General features: G+C 44.9%; 4 protein-coding genes across 7 annotated transcripts in view; 3 read left to right on the top strand and 1 right to left on the bottom strand.

Moving 5' to 3' along the window:
- The window catches only part of KIF13A (kinesin family member 13A), a 109,524-nt gene extending 100,402 nt beyond the window's left edge, over nt 1–9,122 (top strand). For 3 of the 4 annotated variants that reach the window (XM_065752436.1, XM_065752435.1, XM_065752433.1), the window contains 2 exons: nt 6,184–7,270; nt 8,164–9,122. In XM_065752436.1, the coding sequence (XP_065608508.1) occupies nt 6,184–7,270; nt 8,164–8,447 (1,371 nt within the window). In that variant the 3' untranslated portion in view covers nt 8,448–9,122. Of the gene's footprint in view, nt 1–157; nt 263–6,183; nt 7,271–8,163 lie in introns of all 4 variants that reach the window. The other variant, XM_065752437.1, reaches the window with a different exon arrangement.
- Nucleotides 9,123–11,285: 2,163 nt separating this feature from the next.
- On the top strand, nt 11,286–16,556 carry SIRT5 (sirtuin 5). Its single transcript, XM_065753552.1, has 8 exons — nt 11,286–11,441; nt 12,144–12,277; nt 12,991–13,216; nt 13,910–13,997; nt 14,904–14,957; nt 15,784–15,907; nt 16,255–16,370; nt 16,481–16,556. The coding sequence occupies exons 1-8, from the start codon at nt 11,339–11,341 to the stop codon at nt 16,554–16,556; spliced, it is 921 nt and encodes a 306-aa protein (XP_065609624.1). The 5' UTR covers nt 11,286–11,338.
- A 160-nt stretch (nt 16,557–16,716) lies between these two features.
- On the top strand, nt 16,717–19,216 carry NOL7 (nucleolar protein 7). The gene is given in 8 exon segments (XM_065751838.1): nt 16,717–16,892; nt 16,970–17,030; nt 17,106–17,178; nt 17,238–17,267; nt 17,453–17,537; nt 17,929–18,050; nt 18,126–18,203; nt 19,107–19,216. Coding segments are annotated over 8 exon segments (699 nt in total). The 3' UTR covers nt 19,181–19,216.
- Nucleotides 19,217–19,806: 590 nt separating this feature from the next.
- The window catches only part of RANBP9 (RAN binding protein 9), a 34,977-nt gene continuing 30,582 nt past the window's right edge, over nt 19,807–24,201 (bottom strand). The window contains exons 11-14 of the mRNA XM_065753149.1: nt 23,467–23,588; nt 21,746–21,897; nt 21,186–21,297; nt 19,807–20,795 (exon numbers count right to left, since the gene is read on the bottom strand). Of these exons, the coding sequence (XP_065609221.1) occupies nt 20,665–20,795; nt 21,186–21,297; nt 21,746–21,897; nt 23,467–23,588 (517 nt within the window). The 3' untranslated portion in view covers nt 19,807–20,664. The remainder of the gene's footprint in view (nt 20,796–21,185; nt 21,298–21,745; nt 21,898–23,466; nt 23,589–24,201) is intronic.

Genomic DNA, 24,201 nt, shown 5'->3' with positions numbered 1-24,201 from the left:
AGTGCGAGCATGAGTTTTTCTGCCTGTTAACCTGAAATTTGGTACAATATGTGGCCACCATGAGTATTTGGCTTTCATCGTGTCTTAATGCCTTTCTGCCTCACATGCGTTTAGCTCTGTGGTTTGTGTGATATGTTGTGTGTCTCAACCTTTGCAGAGTATGCCTTCATCTCAGGTGCATTGTGCTGACTGTGTTGTGCCTTCAGGAAGTAATGCCAACAGCATGCCTGTAGAAAGCAATAGCATACGTGAGGAAAAGATTGTAAGTTCTGTACCAGCTTCGGTTATGAGGCTTGGTGGTGGGCTTAGGGCCCTTTGGTGGTGGGCTTAATAAGGTACTTAATGCTACTGCAGCAGGAAAAAAAAAAGGATTAATGTGAATACAATCACTTGTGATTATAACTAATAGTTATAATGAGCACTTGCTTGGCTAACAAATGAAATCTTTAATTGGAAATAATTGTTAGGTTTGTTTTTTTTCTTTTAAACTATGTGTGTGATTCCTCTCGTGGGGAGGGTGGAAAATGGGAGGCTTCAAAATGGGAGGCTTCAGTTTTTACAGGGTACAAATAATCAAGTAAAGTGTAGTTTAGTGGATCGTGTTGCTATCACTCTAATATGCCTTGTATGTTATCCAGATTTTGTGACTATACCCCAGAGTAAATGGAATGATCCCATTTGGTGTAAGTAACCGTGCATTTAGGTGTGGGTACGCTATAAAAGCTTTATCTGATTGCCTGGTGTGGGATTAATATCACTAAAATAAGGTTGCTGCTCCTGATTAACCTGCAGCCTGTCTTCATTGTAATTCAGGTGGTACATTTAGGTGGAGGGTTTTTATTTTTCTGTTCAGCTGTCAAATTGTTTTCTCACTGCTGCTTCAACAAAAGGCGCATCGTTTCTGCTTTACGAGGAACTTGTTTTTTGAGCTGTGAAAGGTGGCTATGAACGTTTGCTCTAATCAGAGCTTTAGGTTTAGTGTTTGGAACCTTGAAATTATTTCCCTGTAGTACTATGAGCATGTTACTCAAGGTTCTAGCGAGGGATTCCCATTCAGCACTTCCATTCCTACCACCTAGCCAAGCTATGAGAAAAATCTCTTTTTGGTTATTTCTAATGCTACTTTATAAATTGTTGCACCAGAGTCTCCTGAGAGTTCTGGAGCACACACTTGAAAGCTTGGCTGCTGTTTCTGTGTAGCAGCTGTTTTCTTCTCCACCGTGTTACTTTTCCATAAGGTGGTATGAGTCAGTATGTCAGCTGAGTCACAGACACAAATAGCATGAAAGGTATTTGGAAGGCAAAATCTTCCACTGGGCTGAGAAACATCCCGTAGAAACTAATCTGTTAGAAAATGTTCCATAATAATGTCAGGGCAATTGTGATCCCTTCAGTCAAAGCAGGGTCCCACCCCATGCATGCTCTGATTTAACATGGATATTTGCCTGTGCTGTTTTCCAAAGATAAGCAGGAGCCTTTGGAACTGGAAAGGAGCCGTCTCCTGCACCAGACTTTTCCAATTAGACTGAAACTAATTCACTGAATGCTTCAGATCTACTGTAGCTTACAAGGCACTGGAAAGAGCTGTACTTTCAGTTCCCAGCTGCTTGCTCATGCCCTTGCACTGCCTTGTCTTGCCTTAGCATAGATTTTTCTTTGGCTGTGTAGTAAGTTATATTAAGGGAACAGATCCACCAAGGTAAAAAAAACTATACATAGAGTTAGTTAAATTTCAGCTGGATCTGCTCTCCTGTCTGATAACTGGAATGAGTACAGAGGAGGCAGGTAAGAACTAGCAGCTGCTCACAAGGAGGAGTTGATATGGCTATTCCAGCTTTTTGCACTGGGTTTAACAAATGATGGCTTCTGGGTTATTATTATTATTATTATTATTTGTATGTGTTTTTATTGTTTGTTGGTTGGTTGAGTTTTCTTAATCTCTTAGAAAGGAAAGCTTTTGTAAGTCTACATGTTATCTGGGCTGCTAGAGTGAGCATTTCATGCAAGTGGATGAATAGTGTCCTCAGAATGAGTTCAGAGATGACACTTGGGCAGCATCGTGCCTCCACGTGAAACTTCAGCAGTCTCCACTCTCTGATTGCAAGTGAAGGTTTCACATTATTTATCTGTACTCTGAATGATTGCTCCAAGGCACAGAGCCTCTTACTCCTAACTAATCGCTGGATGATTGATGTACCTTCAAGTGTGATTTTTCCTTGCATCTTTTAAATTGTACTGCATGTAAAATATGTTAGAAACAACAAAGTGCCTAAACGTCCAGAAGTCCAGTAATTTTTAACTGGATTTGTACTTTGAATCTAGGTTGACATAAGAGCAATATTTGACTTTTTTCACGTTTGTCCACGATCTTAATATTTTCTTGAATATTCAAAACATCTGTGAAAGACGGAGGGCTCAGGTGGTTTACAGAAACTGTTTTTCTTTATTTGGCCTTAAGTGTAGCTTTGAACCTGAAATTTCAGGTTGCACTTTCACTTGTGTTGCATTATGCCAGTGTTTCAAAGCAGTCTGACACCAGGCTGCATCCTCTGTAAAATATGAGTACAGTAAAATATGTTAAGGTCAGAGTAGTGTTTTTATACTGATTGCATTTGCATACTGCCTGTAATTGTGTCACAGGATTGTTGGCTTTTTTCGTCTAGGAACACATCCTCCTAATGGGCAATAAACTTAGTGCTGTGAAAACTGAAGCAACTATGGTGCAACCACCAAATATTACTAGTTTTATATTCAAAAGTAAACAGGGGCAAGCACCTTTGAGGATCCAGGGGTATGAAAATGAGTACTTTTTAACTAGTAACAAACTAGGTTTGTTACCAAGCAAATGTTTGAAACCTGCTTTTAGTTTGAGTTCTTTTTTTCTGTTATTACTGAATCCTGACTTGCCATCTTATGTCCTTGGTTCATTCTGGGACATTCTTAGTGTTAAAAATTCTTAAATGTGTTTACCTCCCAGGGAAGTGCTTGCAATTTATCTATCAGTTTTTCAAAGTCTGTATACTTTGATTATTCCAGCAGCCTGAGCAGTACCAGAAGACCTCCTTTTTTTTTTTCTTCACATATGACATCTACAGGAATTTAAAGAGCTCTGAAATTACTTTACTTTTAGAATTTCTTGATCAGGAGGCTCAAGGGGCACATTGACAGGAAATGCCATAATCTAGGAATAAGACTGCACCTCTGTAACTTAGGTTTTGGATTTCTGATGTTAGATAATCCCCAAACTATTTATGACTGGCAGCGTGATTTCATTAGTTGTCTTCTGATCACATTGCTGATGTCTGTGTGTCTGCAGAACCATTTCTCATTTTACACTGCCTTTTATCCAGATGGATTCTGAGTGTGATCCCTGTGTGCCCTGAAGTTCTTTTTCAGTTAGGTGAGGCATCTTGCAGGATTCTAAGGTGAAACAGAAAACTGTTATAAAAATGTTTCAAGTGGGTGCTTATTATCCACCAGAGGAAATACTTCCTTTGCAAGATACTTAGCAATTTGAAGAGCTCTTATATCAACTTAAAAGCAGCACATTTGATAAATGCTAGAGTCTGTAGTGTTTCAAAACGGACCTTCAAAGCATTTGTTCCATGCAGAAAATTACAAGATAGGCTGAGAGAGGAGTAAGCAGATTAACTGAGAAAATGTCCATCAGAGATGAGTGACAGGTATGCCTTGGTACAAAAAGATGCTTTGAATAATGCTTTAATGTTTGAAAAGGTATTCATGGCCTCAATAAGGTGGGTATGAATTCTGCACTTTCCTTTTATAAGTGATTGTCTATAAATTTCAGACCTAAAGAACAGAGCTTTCAGTAATGTAAATTATTTTAAAAACTATTGTGTACCATTTCATAGCACTATCAGTCCTCTCTAGAGAAGTAAATAGTTTCAAATTAAATCCAAATTATATATAAAGTTGCAAGCTATTATTTGAGCCAAGTAATCTGTAATGTGATTGGACTTGTCTGACAGACTTAGACTACTAGAGGCATCTTCTTCAGATAGCAATTGCCTTGCTAACAATGATTTAATGTGGTTGGAAATCTTTATTCAACTTCAGAGGCTATCCTGTATAGATAGCGAGACTGAAGTACATCTTCTGTAAGCTTTTGGTATGGACTGAATGTGGCAGAAATGAAAATGAGGCCTTATTACAGATAAGGGCCAATGAGTAGTGATCACTTCAAAAATGCAGGATACAAGAAAAATGAGGTCAGCTAGAACATCTTTTTGTTTGTTTTGGGGGAGAAAATGGGGAAAAAAGTTAGAACAGAGATCTTGTCACGTAGATGCATGTTGCCTAATATATGCCTATGTGGATGTTGTAGTTATTTGTGTTCTTGAATGGGACAAGGGAACCTGTCACAAAGGTCTTGGAGAAAGTGGATATACTCAGTGTTGTTTTTACCTCCATATCTACCTGCAAAACCAGACTGCAGGAACTCCAGGGCCCTGAGACTCGAGGAAAAGTTTGGAACAATGAGGTCTGCCCTTGGCAGAGGGTCAATAGTCCTAAGGTGGTTGTTAAATCACATGCTAATTTTGTCTTTAATCTAGAGGTATTGTCTTCCTTAAGCCTGAAAGCCAGGAAGGTTTGTCCAGTTAGTTAAAACAGTTAGTCTAGTAAAGAGGTATTGCCTTTACCCACAGGACTCATCTTGCTTGTATCATTAGTTCATCACTGATACTTGAGAGTGCCTTAAATGGTATAAGGTAAGATCTGAAGTTTCTAAGAATGATGGGCCTATGTAAGTAGAGATATTTGATACGTATTCTATCTATTACTCTGTTAGAAGTAGCCTCAGCAGGCAATGGAATGAAGTAGAAAAGAAAGCTGATAATGTTGTAACGGTCAAGAGAATGGTATTTAGTGGAATCACGCTGAAGTAGTTTGTCTTGGTTATTATGAAATACAGGAAATTTTATCAGAAGGATTTTTGACTTGAATGTTGGTTCTGAATGCTTTGATCATCTGGATAAGCATTGTGTTTCCCCTCTTCCAATGATGTTTTCTGAAGGTTTCTGAAAGTGTGCAGCTGCTTTGGTTATCATGCAGGTTCAGACTTTTAGACTTGCACTGATCAGTGTTTGAAATACATAATACACATAAGCACTTAAGGTCTTCTAAACTTTTAAATATTTTAAACAGGCTTTTGGTGAGGTTGTTGTTGTTATTTACTGGGAATTTATCATGAACTTATCATTTTACATATATATGTGTATATGTACACATGTTATATTTACTTATGTTCATACGCATGCATACAAATACACGTGTATATGAAAAAAAAAATGAAGTATTTGAAAAGCCTTCATGTGAAGTCATGCCTACAGTATTTTGTACTGAGCTGCGTGACCATGCTGCTGGAATATTTCCCAGATGCATCCTGACAGACTGACGTGCTCAAACCCTTCGTTTTCAGCTTCACGTGTGTTCTGTGAAAGCCACATTTGGGCAAGTCATCGTGTATCATCACTCTTTCTCAAAGTGACATTTGGGGAGCTGCTTCCAAATTCTGTCAGGTTAACTGGAGTCACATACTTCCCTCCAAACGTGTACATAAATGCTTCCTTGAGGATTTTTTTTGCCTTTGTTTTCAAGCATCTGAATGCATTCAAGTGATAGCTAGGAGTAAGCAACACTATTTAGCCCTACTTGTATAAGATTAATAGAAAATCCCATTGTGCAGAATAGTTCTTAATAGTCAGCATTGCAGCAGAGACCCTTTTATCCTTCTGTGTTCCTGTGTATCCATCTGTTTTGTTGGGTGGTCTAGTGGTTCTGTCACGTATCAATTGGTTTAATAAGTCTAAATAATGGGCAGAAAACATTTGTGACTCTTAGCTTTCAAAAACGAAATATGATGAAAATATGAGAATATCTAACTTTTTAATATCAACTTTCCTTATGCCAAACTGTATTGCTTTGTATTTCCTGGGCTATTTAGAACTGGTCTTTGTTTTCTAAAAATTGAGTGGCTTAGATAATGTAGACAGGATTATGGTGCCAACAGTTCTTTTTGGGGGGAGCTTCCCTTCTTCAGCTAAGGGACACTAAATACGCTTGTTCCTCCATATTCTGAAGGGAAAAATCAAGTAAAATCAATTTTCTTGAGGACTTTACTGTTGTAGGCTGCTAATACCGCTTGGCTCTCTTCTTCTGCAGGACTCTGAGGAGGAAGACAGTGAGCTGGAGGCCATTCATAAGAAACTGTTAAGTCCACAAAGTTTTAAAAATTTCCGACCCTACGTACCCGAGGAATTTGCTGACTTCAGTGTTTACAATGCTAGCCTGGAAAACAGGGAGTGGTTTTCTTCTAAATCAGACTTCATGAGTTCACGTGTTCTTGAGAAAGAGGTATCCCGCAGCCCCACCACTAGCAGTATCACTAGTGGCTATTTTTCCCACAGTGCCTCTAATGCTACTCTGTCTGACATGCTTATTCCCTGTAGTGATAGCACAGACCAGCTAGCCTGTCACACAAAGGAGCTGGACTCTAATGACCCTTCAGGATCGTGTCTTGCACACGATTTACGATCTTCTTTGAACAAGGAATTTTGTGAGGCAGAAAAGGAGTTAGCGAGAGAAAAGTTACCTGTGTTACCACTGAGAGAAAACAGTGCCTTAACAGAGCAAGTTCCGCTGTCCCTCCTTGCCACTGACAAAGACTCTCAGCAGTTGCCCAGAGCTGGATCATTTTTGGCCCCATCGGATGGCAGAAATACCTGTCACGCAATTGAATTTTCAGCGCGTGAAGCTACAGTTGAGCACACAATGGAGATTGTTGAAGATCACTCATTTACAGAGTTCATGGGCGTCGAAGACGGAAAAGACTTTGACCATTCAGCACCTCCTCAGCCCTGTTCTGTTGTGTCCTCCAATGGAGTGAGCACCTCGGAGTTATCCCTGGGAACTGACAAGGAGCAGGATGCGTGTGGGGGCCAGCTGTGCTCTGTGGCAGCAGGCCATCAGCTTGTAAATGCTGTGGGAAGGCCTGTGCTAGTAGAAGAGACTTCGGACTGTGAGACTTATCCTGATGTTCCCATAGATGATTTGACTGGGAAGGACCACTTGGATGGGTCCGACTGTGAAGACAGTGCTTCTGGAGATCAAGCCCATGTCTTGCCGAGCTGGGTAGCAGTGGGTGAACAAGTCTGTGTTGGAAGCAATAAGGTGGGCACAGTGAGATATGTTGGAACGGTGGATTTTTCAGCTGGCATCTGGGTTGGAGTTGAACTACACGTTCAGTTGGGTAAGGCTGAGTATGCTCTGGATTATCTGTGTGGTTACCATGATCTATTTTAAAGTTGCATTATAACCATACTATGTTCACTCTAGGGAAAAACTTCCAATTTTGTAATCGCTTGGCATCTGAAACACAGCATTCCAGGCTTTCTGTGTCTAGGGATGCTTTGATCAAGATTGTTAGCTGTCTCAAAGCCCTGTTGCTATTGAAAAATAACACTTCGCATCTCGTAGTGGTTCCCATTGGTACCCATCTTTTTATAGGTCAGAAAGACAAGCAAAGCCTAAAATTAGCTGATAAATTCTTAAATCAGCTCGCATGTTCACGGGTACTACTAGCAATGGACATCACTTGTCAAATGGGTTCGCTGCCTGTAGCTTTCAGAGAGATTTCTTTTTCTGCTTGGTACAAACTTAATTACAGAGCACAGGTTTCTTTTGACCTGTTTGGTGGGGTCTGAGAAAGAGCCCGTGTTCTCAAAGTGCCAAGAGGTTCCCCACAGAAAATGTCTTCAGATCTTTTGAAAAGATATCTTTTTTATCAGTTTAATAGATATTAGCACTTACACTGCAAGTTTCTTGGGCAGCTAAGTTCTAAGCTTCGTAAGTGATTGTTTTGAGAATAATTTGTTTTGAAAAAGAGCAGATGTGTGACTTTTTAAACTGTTAGTTAATAAAATAGCATTTTAGGAAGTCTTTTTTTTGGTCACAGTTCAAAGTTCCCTTTCCAGGCTTTGCTCACCCCTGATGCTTGGTCTCTCTCTGATTTTAGCACTCACAGCTACAAATCTTTACTCTCACAGACAGACGGGGATATTCACGCTTCGGTGCTGGAATTACATGTCTAACCGGGGTATGAACGTCCCAACAATTAATTCTGTGCATTTGTTTTCATTGAAGGGAAGCACGACGGAACTATCAAAGGCAGAGAGTACTTCCACTGCAAACCACGGCACGGGGTGTTTGTTCGCCCCGGGCGCCTCAGGAAGGCACCGGCTTCCACGAGGAAATGCAGCAGCACTTCACGGTCTCAGGCGTCTTCCACTTCAGAGAAACGGAGGAGTTCTGTGCTTCAGGGCTCATCATCCACTCCCAAAGCAGGAGAAGGCCTCTGTCATTCAGGAGATGCAGCGGCTTCTGCTTTTTCTAGGAAGCAAGAGAACAGGAAATCGTGGATTAACTGAACTGCAGTATTTTTGCACTTAACTACACATATCACGGTGTGGAAAATTTTATGGATTTTTGAAGCTATTGTACATTTTAATCTGTCCATACAGAATGTGTATTCTCTAGGGTCCCTGACTTCTCTAATTTTTTTATAAATAATATATATATTATATATATATGAATGTGTATCTATAGTTTGTCTGCCGGTGGGCAGATACGGCTGCACACTAAAATACAGTTAAAGCTGACCTGTAGATAATTGAGGTACCGGACTATTTGTTACTCGTCAACCTGGGAGATATATTTTAAACAACTAGGATTATTTTATTGTGGACAAACAGGCTGCAAATCCGTGTTTGGAAAAAGACTGCGGTTTGCTGTTTTTCATTACCAAAGAACTCGTTTTAGACTGACACATTTGCTGTTTATATCTTTCTATTGTAAATGTTTTAACTGATAACGTGGTGCCATCTTCCTTTCAGTCACGGGGCACCGAGCAGCCTTACGTTCTGTGTTTAAGCACACTGAAGTATCCAACCACTTCGTATTTCTTGTCTTCCTAGAGGCCTGCCACTGTGCTGAACTGCATTGTACTGAGGTGACTGACAGTGCCCCAAGCTCTAAGTCTGGCATTTTGTGCATTGCCGTGAACCGGCCGGGCAGTTTGGCTGCAGAAACAGTATTACTGCAAGGGTGTGACAGGACAACACTGTAGGGTTTGTCTGGGGGGTTTTCTGGGCTGCAGGGGGGGGAAGCGGGGAAACAAGACACAGTAGATGGATTGTGGCTGCAGACTTTGCACTTGTTACTTGCTGGTTATTGTCAAGATGAAATAGAACCTGCTAAAGTAATTTTAATCTGTAAAGTTTATATTAATAATGGGAATGATGGAGGGATTTGTGTCTGGTGCTCATGAATTCCTGCGAAGGTTGTTCCACATGTAGATACTGTAGATGCCTGTACAAGTGTTCTGGATGTTTGTAAAGTAACATGGTAAAAGATGAGTGATGTGAATGGCCTGCTGTACCTGTTCTTTGTTCTGAGCAAGTGAGTGACTGAGATACCTGGGACCTTACTGACAAGCTGCTGTTCTTTCTCTGATTGTTGTGTACAGTATGCAGACTCTAGCGTGTTACTATTTACTGTAAAGAACTGTAATTTATATACTGCCAATACTGTATTTAATTGGTACAGATCTATTGTGTGTTAGAATACAGACTGTTTACTTGGGATTTTAAAGACATTGTTTTGCTTGTATTTGATGCCTCTAGGTTCCATGGTCACGTAATAAGCTTAATGCCATTACTAGTTGATGGTGCTCATATGCAAAATAACTTTGTACAAATGCTGAAGGACTGCAATGGGAGTGGAGCACCTGATGATGTTCAGCTGTTAGAACACTGGCTGGTTCCTGTGGCACAAGATGAGCACAGCCCTTGTGTGGGTACACCTTCCTCACCTGCTGCCTTCCCCTCCCTCCCCTGCCAGGGAATGACAGGGGCACTGAGAGCCTGTGGGATGGGGAGAGTGTGCAAGCTCCTGGAAGGCAGATGCACTGCTAAAGACGTACATCCCTCACCCGGGCAGCTGCGAGGTGCTGTGCCAGGGGCAGGTGCAGTGCGTTGTGCTTGCCCTTGGCACGGCTTTTGCCAGCACTGAGGCAGGATGCTGATGTGCTTGTGTTAGTTGGTTCTGGTGGAATGAAGGGCTTTGCAGAAGACATCTTTTTCATGCTTTTGGAGTCCACCCAGAGGTGCTCTTGATGAATTAATGATGATTCTCGCTGGACAGAATTACTATAATGGAGAAACTTGTTTACGCAGAAGTATTTTATCAGGCACAGATGACCCTAAAACACTGTCAAGTATCTTGAAGTTAATTTTAGATGTCACTTTAACCTTTTTATAAAGCTTTTGAACAAAATACACGTGTGTGCGTACAAACATTTGCTTAAATAGTTGTCCTCAGCCACTACAAAAGATTTTAAAAGCGAACGTGGCCATTTTCGTATGGCAAAGATGCAGAATTTTTAGCAGCTTATCGTCAGCTGTCTTTACAGAATATGTGGTTGGTTCAGAAACACTGGAGCGCTTTGTGGAGGGAAACCTACAGAAGCCAACCTGTTAGCATGTGTGTTTGGCTTAACCCATGCTGTCCTGATGTTTTCTTTTGCAGCACGTCTTAGCATTCTCTTTTCACTGGTGACAGGTGAGGGGAAATGGCCTCAAGCTGCGCCGTGGGGAGTGGGGTGGGTCTAGCTTGGTTATGGGGAAAAAACTTTACAGAAAGGGTTGTTAAGCACTGGAACAGGCTCCCCAGGGAGGTGGTTGAGTCACCATCCCTAAATGTGTTTAAAAACCGTCTGGATGTGCTGCTCGGGGACATGAGTTAGTGTTGGGTTGTTAAGAGTTAGGGTGCTACAGTTAGTTCCTCTTGGAACGACGATCACGTAAATCATCAGGGTGGCAACTGCGCGGAACCGATCCGTCGGCCCTGGCGCTCTCGGTGTGTTGGCGTAAATCGGAGCCGCCCCCTGCAAAGGAGCACGGAGCAGGGGAGGCGGGGCTGGAGGCGGGCCGGGCCGGGCCGGGGAGGGGACGTGCGGCGCCGCACGGCTGAGGGCCGAGAGCCGCGGGGGAGCGGCCGCGCTCCGCCTGCCCACAGCTCGGTACGCGGCCGGGAGCGGGACCGGGCCCGGCGGGCGGCGGAGCAGCGGGGGACGCGGCGGGGAACGCGCGCTTCTGCTGAGGCGCGCTTCAGGAGCACGGCGGCCGGGAACGACCTTGAAAACAGCTGAGCCGCGGCCGTAGCCCGTTCTCTCTGTCACGGAGCTCGGCCATACGCTGCCTCGCTGACCCGCTCGTCCCTGCCGTGTGTTTCGGCAGCCCGACGCGTCCCGGCGGTGCTGATGAGTGTGGCTCAGCTCAGGCTGCTCGCACGGCTGCACGGCGTTCTGAAGCCCGCTGCCAACAAACTCCGCTTCTGCTGCCAAATGGCTCGGCCGAGCTCAAGTAAGACACGCGTTTCTTTGCTTTAGGCTCCCGGGCATTACGCTGATTTGTTTGTGCAAGAGTTATGGAGGACCTCAAGCATTTGTAGCAGTTTGAGAGCTGTGTATTTGCAGTCATACCACAGAATGGCCTGGGTTGAAAAGGACCTCGAAGATCATCTAGTTTCAGCCACCTGCTGTGGGCAAGGTCACCAACCACCAGAGCAGGCTGCCCAGAGCCACACCCAGCCTTGCCTTGAATGCCTCCAGGGATGGGACATCCACAGCCTCTCTGGGCAACCTTGATCCAGTGTCCACCATCTCAGTGAAAAACTTCCTCCTAACATCCAACCTAAATCTTTAAAACCACTCCCCCTGGAATGGACCTGATGATCTCCAGAGGTCCCTTCTCACCTCTGCCATTCTGTGATCCTAAAATGCGTAGCTTTAAGATGAATATCTGAGGTAAGGAGGTTCTTTTACAGTCTCGTTTTGATTCTTATAGTTAGGAAGCAAGCTGTTCCTGAATGGTGGTGGCACTGCTATCATGGTGGCATCTAATGCATGGTTTTAGTTTAAGGTATCTTGTCTTTCAAATATTGAGTATACCTGACAGTTGAAGGTATGTTGTCCTACTGGGTTTGCTCATACATTATTTTTGAGGGTCTCCGAGACCTGCCCTTCTGATCCCAATATACAGAAACTCTTTCCCCCCCATGAACAGATCTGGCTGATTTCCGAGAAGTGTTTGCCAAAGCAAAGCACATCGCCATCATCACCGGAGCCGGTGTGAGCGCTGAGAGTGGCGTGCCTACCTTCCGAGGGGCCGGAGGCTTCTGGAGGAAGTGGCAAGCACAGGTACGTACCCATGCCATGTGTCTGCACTGCTGTGCTCTTCCGTCAGCCAGGGATGTGCGTGTGAAGAGCCAGGAGCTGGAAGGGGTTTTCTGCTGTTTGCTTGATACCGCCTGGTTTTCTTTTAGTCCTGGCTTCTGAGGTGTGCAGCAGCAGCAGAACTCTGTAGTACCAGGTGCCTTGAGACTCTGGTACTGCACTTTTCGCAGCCACCATCAGGAACTCCTACCCAAACACTGCAGCCGTATCTGCTCTCTTTGTTTTTGTTGTTTTTAACAGTGGCATGTAAAGGGAATGTAATTTGGTCGGCATTACTCTCAAACTAAGATAAGACATTGTTAGCAAAGGAAAAACATCCACACACTGCTGAGTTCTATGGCTGCTTTGTAAATGAGTTCTGAATGCTAAAAATTGCATGTATAGAAACATGTCATCTTCCTTTGTACTGCACTGAACTGCTGGTCTGGTATGGCAGCACAGAGTGAACCAGGTGTGGTGTCACTGCTACAGGCTGTCTCCCCATTCCATAAGCTTTTTGAGTTGTCATCTTCGTGAGAGATGGGCTGCTCAGCTGTGTTCCTGTCCGCTGCATCTGGCTGTGATGAGCTGCTTTTGTTTATCCCGTTATCAGACTGGCAGCGTGCTGCTGGCCCTCACCTGTAAAAGGGATGCTCCCGCATTTCCGTCAGCCGAGTGAAACGTTCCGTGTCTTTCAGGAGCTGGCCACCCCCGGGGCTTTTGCACGCAACCCTTCTCGCGTGTGGGAGTTCTATCATTACCGCCGGGAGCTCATGCTGAGCAAACATCCCAACGCCGCGCACATTGCCATCGCCGAGTGTGAGAAGCGACTGAGAAAGCAAGGCAGGAGCGTGGTGGTCATCACCCAGAACATCGATGAGCTGCACAGGAAGGCAGGCACTAAGCACCTCCTGGAAATACACGGTGAGAGGAGAATTATCTGCTGAGGGCTTCAGCAACGTGACGGCATCACGGTGGCGTTGCCACAAGTAAAAGTGGGCAAGAGCAGTGTCCCCAGCCCTGGTGCTTTCCCTGCGTTGTGTCCTGTCCTTTCTCTTTGCCTGCAGGAGGAAGGAGGGTCTCGAAACACATGACATTTCCATACCCTTCTCTTGCACGCCCTGTGGTGCTCCCTCTCCCGTTCCCTGTAGTTCATGGCATTCCTCATTCCCCTCCTGCTCTCTGGCAGCGTGCCAGAGGAGCGCTACACTGCAGGGGCAGTGCATGGAAATAAGCAGCACTTTTGGATCTGAGGCAATACGTTATGGGATGGAAGGAGCAAGGGTGAGGGTGCCCTTCTCCATCACAGAGGGTGCCCCCTCTCCTCCTTGCAGTGTTCTGTCAGCTCCCTGCAGGGTGGAAATCTCCCAGGGTACCTTCCAGTACCGTGATGCTCATGTATTACGGAGGGGTTTAAATGAGATTTCCCACTGCTCATTTGTGACCTTGACACGGGAAGCCCGTACAAGTCGCCTCAGCCCCTAGTTGGGGTGTTCATGTAACTGTCAACCCACAAGTCAAATAAAAGCTGTCTGGGGTAGACGTAACCATCTGCTCGTACGGTCACGCCTCAGAACAATTACTTGATCCCTGATGTTTCTTCTCTCTGCCTTTCAGGAAGCTTATTTAAGACTCGATGCACCAACTGTGGAAATGTGACTGCAAATTACAAGAGTCCAATATGCCCAGCGCTGGCTGGGAAAGGGTAATCCATCAGCCTTGCAAACTCAGTCTTTTCTGCTTAGTCTGCTATCAGTAGGAAAGGAGCTGTAGAGGAGTTCTAGCCAAGCACTTCATTCTTCTTTAGTAATAATAATATTCAGGAGTCAGACTCAGTGATCATTATGGGTCCCTTCCAATGAGAGATTCTGTAATTCTCTATTTAAATGTTACACAGATGTTTTGAGACACGAGTGTGCTGTTGGGTAACTTCAGCTCGAGCCCGTGGTATCAAGCCATGAATGAGTAACTGAATCTGTAGTTAGCGCAGCGCTGTATATGTTTTACCTCCAACAACGTCACATAGTCTGGAACTCTCATACTGGACATCAGCTTAGCGGACTTTTTGAGAATGGGTATTTGCTCCCATCCTCTTTATCTCCCAGTATTTTCAGTTGGAGGCTTCTTCCTTCTGTCAGACTACCAGCAGAGTAAAGTATGGCTTGTCCTGTTCCATCGATGAGGCTCTCATTACTGCTAGTGTCAAAATGCAGGAAAATCAGTTTCCAGTTGCAGAAGGGCCCTTCGGCCTCCTTCCAGCCTTCTTTTTTTTGTTCCCTGCACTGTTGAAAGCAAAAGTAAAAATGAAAAAGGGTGGGAAGAAAAGGTATATGCTCATACTTACAGTTTTAGTCCCAGATCTTTAGATAGCTTCATAAATATTTATTGTGTTTTTATCAGACTTTGACAAGCTAATGGCTGTTGCTTAGCTCTGGGCAATACTGTGTAGAAGCCTGCCTGCCCAGTGCATGATAAGTAAGGGCTTCCCTAGATTTTGAAGTTGACTGAAGTTGCAAAGATCCTTGATGGGAGAAAATACCAAGTTTTTGGCAGTCTATAAAATGTGCTCCATCTGTATGTTTGAATGTATCTTTCAATTTTGTAAATTCAGGGCTCCAGATCCTGGAACAGAAGATGCCACAATTCCAGTTGAAGAACTCCCTCAGTACGTATCCACCATTATATTTTCTGCTGCTAGCTTTTCGTATCTCATGTATCTCAGTGGCTCGTATTACTGTTCCTGTAGTTTTGGAAGGACACAAATACATTCAGCAGGAGTAAAACACGCAGGAACAGAGTTGAAATGTAAACCTAATGCTCGGGAGGCTCCAGACAGTAGGAGTGTGCGTACAGGTTGATAAAACAGTGCTAAAGGAATTACATGTTTGTGTACTTGGACATCAAACACAGAACACACCAAAACGTGTGGGCTTGGTAGCAAGCAGTAGCATTGCACTAAGAAACAAAGTGCTGCACAGTAAGCTGTTATTTGCAGGTGTTGTTTTCTACTGTTGCTAAGCATGTGGTGGGGTGCTGGGGAGCAGCCACGAGTGGTCCCTTGGAGGCTCTAAATAAGGCAGGTGCTTTTGTAGCAGCTAACGCTTTACCTTGGCTAGCTGCGGACACGAGGAGCTACTGCCTTGTTTATTTGGTTTCTAGGGAAATGGGGCTGCTGTGATGCTTCTGCTCAGCCCACTTTCTTCTTAAAAACTTGCTGGATGGTTTCTGTTAAAGTCGTCAGAGACTGTAGCACGTACCAAGTTCCTGGGAGTTGTCATGCACTTTAGGAACTGAATGAGACATGAACACTTGGGTCTGTGCACTGAATTCGACAACCTGTCCTCAGGAGGGCCTGGGGAGTGCTGAAAAGTAAACAGTGAAAAAGGGAAGGAAGCCGTGTCCGATCCTCAATGAGAGCTGTTTTGCCACTGTGCAGGTAGAGGTGTTTGTGTCAGAAGCGTAACTCTTGCACCTCTGCAATTCTCAAATAGGTGTGAGGAAGAGGGCTGCCACGGCCTTCTTCGTCCCCACGTTGTGTGGTTTGGTGAAACCCTGGATCCAGATGTTCTCACTGAGGTGGAGAAGGAACTCGAGCTGTGCGACCTCTGCTTGGTGGTGAGGGCATTTGTGGGGTGGCAGTCAGCTCCATCAGGGGCTGCTTTTATGGGTTACTTGTTCACATGCCATACTTGTTCTGCATCGCTGACCCGTACAGTTGGTTGGAGTACTTCTCCCCCTGCACAGAACGTTCTCAAGCCAGAGAGCTTTGTCTCGTTTTCCTGACGCTTTGTGGTTTGGAAATGAAAATATATCCCAGAGATGCCAACAGGCTTCTTTGGATTGCAGCAGAGAGATGAATTCTGATGCCCATGCCATCCACAGCGGCACAAAACGTAGCTCTCGATATATTTCCCTCTGTGCCACGTGTCTCTTTGCTTTAACATCCACCGATGGCTCTGCAGGTGGGAACCTCCTCCGTGGTGTACCCTGCCGCCATGTTCGCCCCCCAGGTGTCCGCCAGAGGAGTTCCGGTGGCGGAATTCAACACGGAGGCCACTCCCGCTACGGACAGGTTCAGGTAAAGCTGCTCTCCCCTCCGTCGTCCTCGTCCCGTTCCCAGCGGCTTCCTCCCCCGCTCCTTCCCGTGGCCGCGCCCCTGCCCGCCCTTCACACGCTCTCTCCTCCCAGGTTTCACTTCCAGGGCCCCTGTGGGAGCACGCTGCCGCCGGCGCTGGCCCGGCACGAGTCCGAGATCATCGCCTGATGGCGCCAATAAAGCGTGCAGCATCCGCCCGCTCCGCGTCCGCGTCTCACTGCCCGCGCCGGGGGCGGCGACTGCGAACAGCTGCGGGATTGGGGGGGGGGAGGCCGGAAGTCGGCGGAGCGCTTCCGGGTCGCGCTGGGGCGGGGTGAGACGCGTGGGCATGGAGCGGCGGCGGCGGCGACGGGAGGAGGAGGAGGCGGCGGCGGTGGTCCGCGTGTGCCCGGCCGCCCAGCCGCCGTCCTCGGAGGATGACGAGGCCCCGGAGGAGCTGTCGTTCGGCACGGCGAGGGCGGAGGCCGAGGCCGCACGGAAGCTCGCGGGGGAGGCGGCGCGGAGGTACGGCCGCCCCCTCTCCCTCCTCTCCCGTTTCCGATCCCCTCTTCGCCGCTGACGGCGCCCCTTTCACCCCGCAGGCACCGGGAACTGCTGAAGGAGAAGCGGCGGCGGCGGCAGGAGCTGTTCACGGAGCAGAAGGTACCGCGGTCCCCCCGCGGCCCGCCCCGCTCCGGGCCGGCCGTGCCCCGCGCCCTCACCGCCGTTTCTCCGTAGAGACGGAAGCTGCTGCCCGATGCGCTGCTTCAGGAGCTTGCACGGTGAGCCCTCGGCTGCCTGCCGGAACGCGGTGCCTCCGCGCCTAGCCGTGCCGTGGAGGTAACGCGCTTCTCCCGTTCCCCCGCAGAGCGGATGAGCAGAGCCCCGCGGCTGCGCCAGGTACTTGGAGCGCTCCGTTCCCGCGGCTCGCAGTTAGCGGAGAATGAAGGTGGGATCGACCCTTGTGGGGTTAAAGATGGATGATTGATTGTTCGCAGCTTTTGTCGCTTCGTTCCTGTGCCTCTTTTGTTTACCGTTCTAGATTGGGGTTTTGGGTTATTTTTCTGCTGTTGAATTTTCCTTAGATAAACCTCCTAAAAGAGGGTCTGCAAAACAGAGTGAAAACCGCGTCCCAGGACAGGCTAAGAAAGACAAAGCAGGAGGGACCAGGTACGGCAGGAGCAGAAGTTGTGGGGCATCTCGGTGCAGCAGCACTGCTTCTCCCAGGATCGGGTTGAGGGCTCGATCAGCTCGAGCTCCGGGCTCTGTTTTCCACTTGATGTTAGCCCTGCTCTTGCTCTAATTGAAACATATGTGACTGAAGTCTCTTTCACTGTGCTTCTGACCTCATCGCTGGTGATGCTGTAGGGGAAAGTTTCACTAGCGTCTGCTGAGAGGAGTTTTTGATTCCCTATAGTCAGAGCACGTGGCTTCAACTCTTGGCTGATCATTCAGCCACTACAGACAGACTTGTCATGCTCAAGTATTGAAATACCAACTAGCATGTGCTGCTCTGGGTTCTGTAGCTACGCCACGGGGATTTACATGTCTGTTTAACCAGGTCAAAGGGAAACTATATTGCTGTGCACTTGAAAGATGAGAACTTGACAGGCCTCCACCAGCAAACAGCGAGAGACTTCATATACAGCCAGCTGTACGGCCCAGGCACCAACCGGACTAGCGGTATGCCGTTTCCCTTAGGTCTGCATTTGGGTTTGTCTGTATTAAACTTTGTTATTAATGCCCATCTCATTACAGCAAATGAATTTTTTTCCATTGCGAACAAGAAAGGCACGGTTAAAAAAGCTGCAGTTCAGTTTGTGGACAAATGTTGGGGTAAGTAGAAGAGGAAAAAATGATGTTGGTACCACTCCATGCTTGCATGCCTAAATCAGTGTTTTGTTTTATGTTGGTTTTCTTTTCTTGATGCTCTCCTACATGTTACGGGGCTTTAGTTTGCGTTTTACTCTGGAAGAACATGCAGTAAGGGAGCAGAGCAGGATGCATAGCAAGTGCTTGCTGGGGAGAACACAGGATAACTTGGTAGCTCATTTTTAATACAGTTAGAAACAGTATCATGGTGTAGAGCTATGTTTACTTGTTGAATTAAATGTTTTACTAACTGTTTCAAGGTTTATAGCCTATGCTGCCAAAGTCAGTTCAGATCCGTGTAAGATCTTGAAGCAGGTATGCCGAGATGGGAGCAGAGGGAAGCAGGAACCTTTTCTGTTAAAAACTGATGTTACAGAAACAAATGAAAGACAGACTTAACATCTAACCATACAGTGCCCATCAGTTACAGAAACAGATTCTATGTGGATCATAGATTAGTATCCTAGTGTAGTGACAGGACAAGGGAGAATGGTTTTAAACTAAAAAAAAAAAAAGGATATTTATGCTACATATACTGAAAAGATTATTTATTTACTCAGGGTGGTGAGAAGCTGTTGGAGGTGTTCAAGGCTGGGCTGGATGAGGCCCTGGGCAGCCTGAGCTGGTGGGTGGCAGCCCTGGCCTCAGTAGAGGGTGGAACTTGATGAGGTTTGAAGTTCCTTCCTTCCACCCCAGCCTGATACTGTGGTTGTAAACATGAGATATCAATATCTGCTTTTCCACTTGTGCTTTAAAAGTGAAAGCATTACTGCTTAAGCTTGAAATGCTGCAGTGTACTGTAATGGTAGCCCAGCTGTGTGACTAAGGAAATGCTTACAGCCTTACTGGTTTGTTTTTGTTTTTAAGGGCTAGAAAAAAAGCAAAGAGCAACAAAGTTTACAAAATACTGGGTTGCAAGGAAGGTGACAAGTACACTTTGAAAACAGCTTCTTCAGAAGATGCTATCGAAGGATTTGTACTGAGAGTTGATTTCTCATCAGCTATGCTCTCTTCTCCATCAGTACTACTCTCTTTCATCTTCAGGCAAGGGGCAGTTTCACAAAGTCTTCCTGCCTGCCCTCCCTGTTACCTCCCCTGTCAGAAGCTGGGGTAGCTGACACACTGCTGGGTCACAGCCGTGGTGGTGCATCCTTCAGGGGCTCTCATAAGCCCACCTCCCAGAGCTGGACTCCGTTCCATGAGGCAGCTCAACTGTAGAGAATAAAGATTGAGTGATTTCATACTCTCGTGGATGCTTCTTAAAACCATCTGTTATTCCTGCTTTTTCAGTACCCACCTCTCTCAGGAGAGGCTGCAGGCTAGTATTACAGTGCTTACATCAGTCTGCATTGCAGGGCCACTCCTGGCCCTGCTTGATTACTTTCAAGGAATATCATTTTGATTCCCCTCTCTTCAGGGAGTCTTGAACTTGCTGCCTCGACTTAGCAGTGCTGGCTCTGCTTGCTTCAGGGTGAAAACACACCCTTTAATTTTCAGCAGCCCAGCAGTGAGGCACTGTTCTAGGATAAAACTAGAACAAAGAAACTGTAGCGTACAAGGCCATGCTACCATGTATGTACAAGTAAGTTTTTAATGACTGGTTAATTATGATATCACTACATTTTATTGCAATATAGTACTATTTAAGCACTTTTAAAAATGCAAGGTGTACAAAGATTAAATTAAGACTGTAAATTGACTAAATATTTGGTTTTTATATAAATAGGTCATAACCACACTGTGTTGACATGTAATACTGTTATAATACAACAGTTAAACTGGTGAGTCTACACAACAGAAGCTGTCTGTAGTTAAACAAGGAAACAAAGTTGAAAAGACCATGTTAAAACAAAAACTACTAAGATCAACAGGTTGGGATTGTAAGTAGCAACAAACATATTCACTCAGCTCCTGAGTAATTCAAGTTTTACAGTACACATTAAAAAATATCATTTCTTCCCATCAACACTATATCCAAACCATCAGGTGTTTATGCATTTTGCAAATTACACTGATTGAACTATGTAACAATGGGGGTGGAGGTCGGCAAGTCATCCTGCTTGACACGTACGTCACCCACGTGCTAATGCAGCCACGTTTTCCACTCTTCCATCCCACCTCAAGGTAGCAGGGTTTTTGGTTTGTTTCAGACAATCGTTGAGAGGATTTGCATTTGTCAATTTGGATGCCTGACGTTATCAGTGATGTTTCCCGCTCTTAGTTGCCTAAGAGGTTTAAAGATGGAAATTCTCTCCTAACACTAAGTTAGAAATCATTTGCATCATGCTGTAAACTAGGAAGCAACATAAAGCGACAGACTTGTCCTTAGTACGTAATTAAAATTCCAAATTCCAGTCAGCAGAGCTGCTCTACTTTCCATAGTGAATACACCACCACACCATCTCACGGATCTTCAAATGCATAGCTAGTGTAGGTAGTCTTCCACTGTGGCAAAAGCACAGGATCCGATTCCCGACCGAGCCATCAATCCTAGACACTGTGATGCTTGTCCCATTGCCAGGGCAAGCGGTGGTTGCTTTGGCAGGTTGTGAGTCTCTGGAAGAAGGTTGACAGCAGCAGTTAAAATATCCCAGTTTCATTTTTTTTTTTTTGCACTAGAAAACTCAAAATTCATGCAGCTGCTTCCAAAGGGCAAATAGAGCAGGGACAATGAAGGCACACTCTGAAATGCTCTGCAGAGCTCTATTAACTGAGCAGGCCATTTTTTGCTTTGAACCAATAAAAACAGGTAAGTAGTTAGTACACCTGCTGCATTTACACCCCCTCAAAACTCTTCTGCTCAGAGAGCACTCAATACCAGTAGTCTCTGTTCCTCCGCCACCTCAGTGCTGTACCCAGCAAACATACGGTGAGCAGCAGCATGCTACCCTGCTTGAACGAAAGGCACAGATGCCTTTACCACGTGCAAAACCCACCGAGCCTTACCTAGTATTGCACTATTGAGTACTGAGCACACAGGTTCTCTTTGTATCGGGTCGAGCTGATTTCCAACAGGGCTGCTCCATGGATCTGAATATGCAAGTAAACTGAATGCATCCTGCAGAAAGATCATTACACCACAGCTGCATTACACTCAGTGAAAACTCAGACCATTTTTCTTAACATATTTTGACTCATGACTCAGCGGTCTCAAAACACAGCAAACTGCTCACACATAGAGCACATTTCTGGCCTCTGTACCAGTTCTTGCTGGAAATAGTACCTATGATTCCAGTGACCAAGCTGCATGGTCAGAAATGAGAAGTGGACACACTAAGTTCATCCGTGCTTTTAACTGTATTATAATACGGAGTTATTCTCTTCATGAATGTGCTATGCAGACAAGATGGGAGATGGCACTACATCACAGTTGACTGGAAAGCTCTCAGACCAAAAGAAACCACAGAAGTTTAAGCAAAACAGTGCTGTTAGGCAGCGTGCCATCAGAAGCTCCTGCTGGGCAATGCAGTTGTTCACCCTAGCATCAGTTTCAAGACAAAGCATACCTTGAGCATTTTCTTATTTGCTGTGTTTTTGCCACATTCTCTTCTTAGCTGTTCACTCATTGCTTGCAATTCTCTTCCAAAATGGATCATTCTTTCAATAGCTGCTTGGCTGCCACCACAAAGCTGACGCCTTAACTGACTTGAATCTACTTCTGCAAAAACGACATCGTCATCATCACCACCAATAGAGCGAAAAGAAAAATCCATGGATCTATGGGATGCACTGGTTTCACTTTAAAGTCCTCTGCCTTCTCAGGAGGGAAGCACAGAGGGCCACTGATCCCAGCACAGCACTGTTGAAACGTTCCTTAACGTTAGCTTAAGAGGATTCAGGTAGCTGCAAAGGCTGCCTGCCCAAGCCCCTTGTGTTGCAATGGTTTAACTAACTAGATTACAAACTGAGTTTTACCCTAACATTTTATAAAAACACCAACAAAACAAAACAAAAAAAACCCAAACCCAAACCCTAGTGCTCTCCTAAGTCCTACCATGGACCCCACTTTAATATTACTAGTACGAATGTACAACAGAGTAGCTCTGTAATTTGGATATCTCAGGCTGATTTTGTCATCTGGTGGATGTTACCATTGCCACTTTTACCATTTTGTACAATATTCCAAAATACTACTGTGTTTAAGTACATATTAATGCAATTTCTTTAGTGTAAAATATCCTTCCGTTTCTCTGAAAGTGCTGTCTTCCTTAAGTTTACAACTACAGATTCTGACTACAGAATTTATCCATTCCTTGCCATTTTTCATCAATAGAATCAAGTTTTTCAACAAGACTTTGATGTATAGATCACAAAACCATTCATCCATCCCATTTTAACATTGCTGGGTAGTGATATTATTTTCCCCATCATTTCAAACATGGTTGTGTTTTGGCCAGCATTAGAAAGAAAGCATTCTGCTCCCCACACAGCCACTTCGTGTCTGTCACAGGACAGAGCTGCAAGAGAATAAAGTGTTTTGGTTTTTCTGTCACAGAAATGATGGGGGGAAATGGCTTGGGAAACAGAACATCCCTCTATTTGTGGCCAAAACAAAGTTCTATTTAATTTGAACTGTTATGTAGTATTTACCAGTAAAGCTGCATGGTCTGCAGCAGCACTTGCCCTTAGAACTCTGAGGCTTTCATAGGTATCTGCTGACAATTACTGCATTGTGGAAGTTTACCAGCAATGTCCTAAGTTTTGTAGTTCACATGAATTATCTGTTAATTGGGATCTGTGTAAACTGATTGCTTGAGAGTAGGAGTCTACAAGTGCACAAGTGGCTGGGCTGGCCTCTTCCGTTTCTCAAGATGCAGATGGCAGCAACAAGCACTGCCCAGATTCCAGGCTGTGTGCTCATTACTGGACAGGGACAGCACTGTCAGAGTAAATGCTATCTTTTTAAGCCGTGCTGTCAGAGGGCACGTTCATTTTCCAGCAACATCAACAGGCATAACTGAACGCAAAGCAGGCTAAGTAACATCTTCCCAAAGGTATTTCCTTAGAAACAGATGGTAGTTTGAATATCCATGAGTGGCCCCTTCTCCCCGCTGCCACAGCACCATCAGACCACCTACATCACAGGTTAGGAGATTCACACATAACAGCAAAACAACAATTAAGGTTTCAGCTAATATCCTTAATTCTCAAGTTGGGAAGCATTGCAAGTAAAAACATAACCTTGTTGCCATCACTTAATAAAAATGTAAGAAATATCACTGCAGACCCATTTCTGTGTCACATTCTTCCATTTCGTGATCGTGTTTAGAACTACCATTTAGGAAGCCATTGGATGAAGTCTCAGCAACCCCATTGGAGTAGTGATCTGTTTCCATGTCTACATCATTGCTGAAATGAGAGTAAGAAACACAAGTGTTATTTGTATTTAAATGCTTTGGGTTACATGGTTACACTCGGCAATCTCAGCACAACACCTCTCAGATGCACATCCTGCCTGCTGAAATACTGCCTCTATGCATTACCAAGGTGGACCACGGGTTTTTTCCATAGCAACCAGAAATACCAGAGCAGCAGGAAATGTTAAGGCTCTCCCAACAATCATTAGCATTCAGAAAAATAACATTTTCAGATTGAAAATAACAAAATGTGTCCACCATTACTCAGGCCAAAAATAGTGTAACACTTTCTAAAGGGGCAGCAAGAAGTTCTTACCCTGTTTATGTACTGGAACATACAAACAGGTAGAGAACACACTCTGAAGAAACATCTTAGTTCTGCCTTCTCCCCTTCTTTTTTAAAGCAGAGTTAAGTAAATATCAAGCCTACTTTGAGAATGTCATATTTAGGTAAGTAATTATTGCAAAAAAAGCCTTGATCTCTCATTTACTCTGGAATTTCAAGGAAAAGGGAAAAAAACTAAAACCCAGAGCAATTACCAGAAACTCCAACACACTGGAAGTGTCAGAAGCAAATTCAGAGCATGCACCTCTGCAACACATTT

Source organism: Cyrtonyx montezumae, unplaced genomic scaffold (assembly GCF_038088225.1).
Source record: "Cyrtonyx montezumae isolate F1298 unplaced genomic scaffold, pur_monq_1.0 scaffold_8, whole genome shotgun sequence".
Taxonomy (NCBI): Eukaryota; Metazoa; Chordata; class Aves; order Galliformes; family Odontophoridae; genus Cyrtonyx; species Cyrtonyx montezumae.
This window is presented reverse-complemented; position numbering and strand designations above follow the sequence as displayed.

Coding starts and splice junctions, on each gene's coding strand:
- SIRT5 (XM_065753552.1), top strand. CDS start 11,339: ATGAGTGTGGCTCAGCTCAGGCTGCTCGCACGGCTGCACGGCGTTCTG. Junction 13,217..13,909: donor GCACCTCCTGGAAATACACG/GTGAGAGGAGAA, acceptor TCTGCCTTTCAG/GAAGCTTATTTAAGACTCGA. Junction 15,908..16,254: donor TGTGCGACCTCTGCTTGGTG/GTGAGGGCATTT, acceptor ATGGCTCTGCAG/GTGGGAACCTCCTCCGTGGT.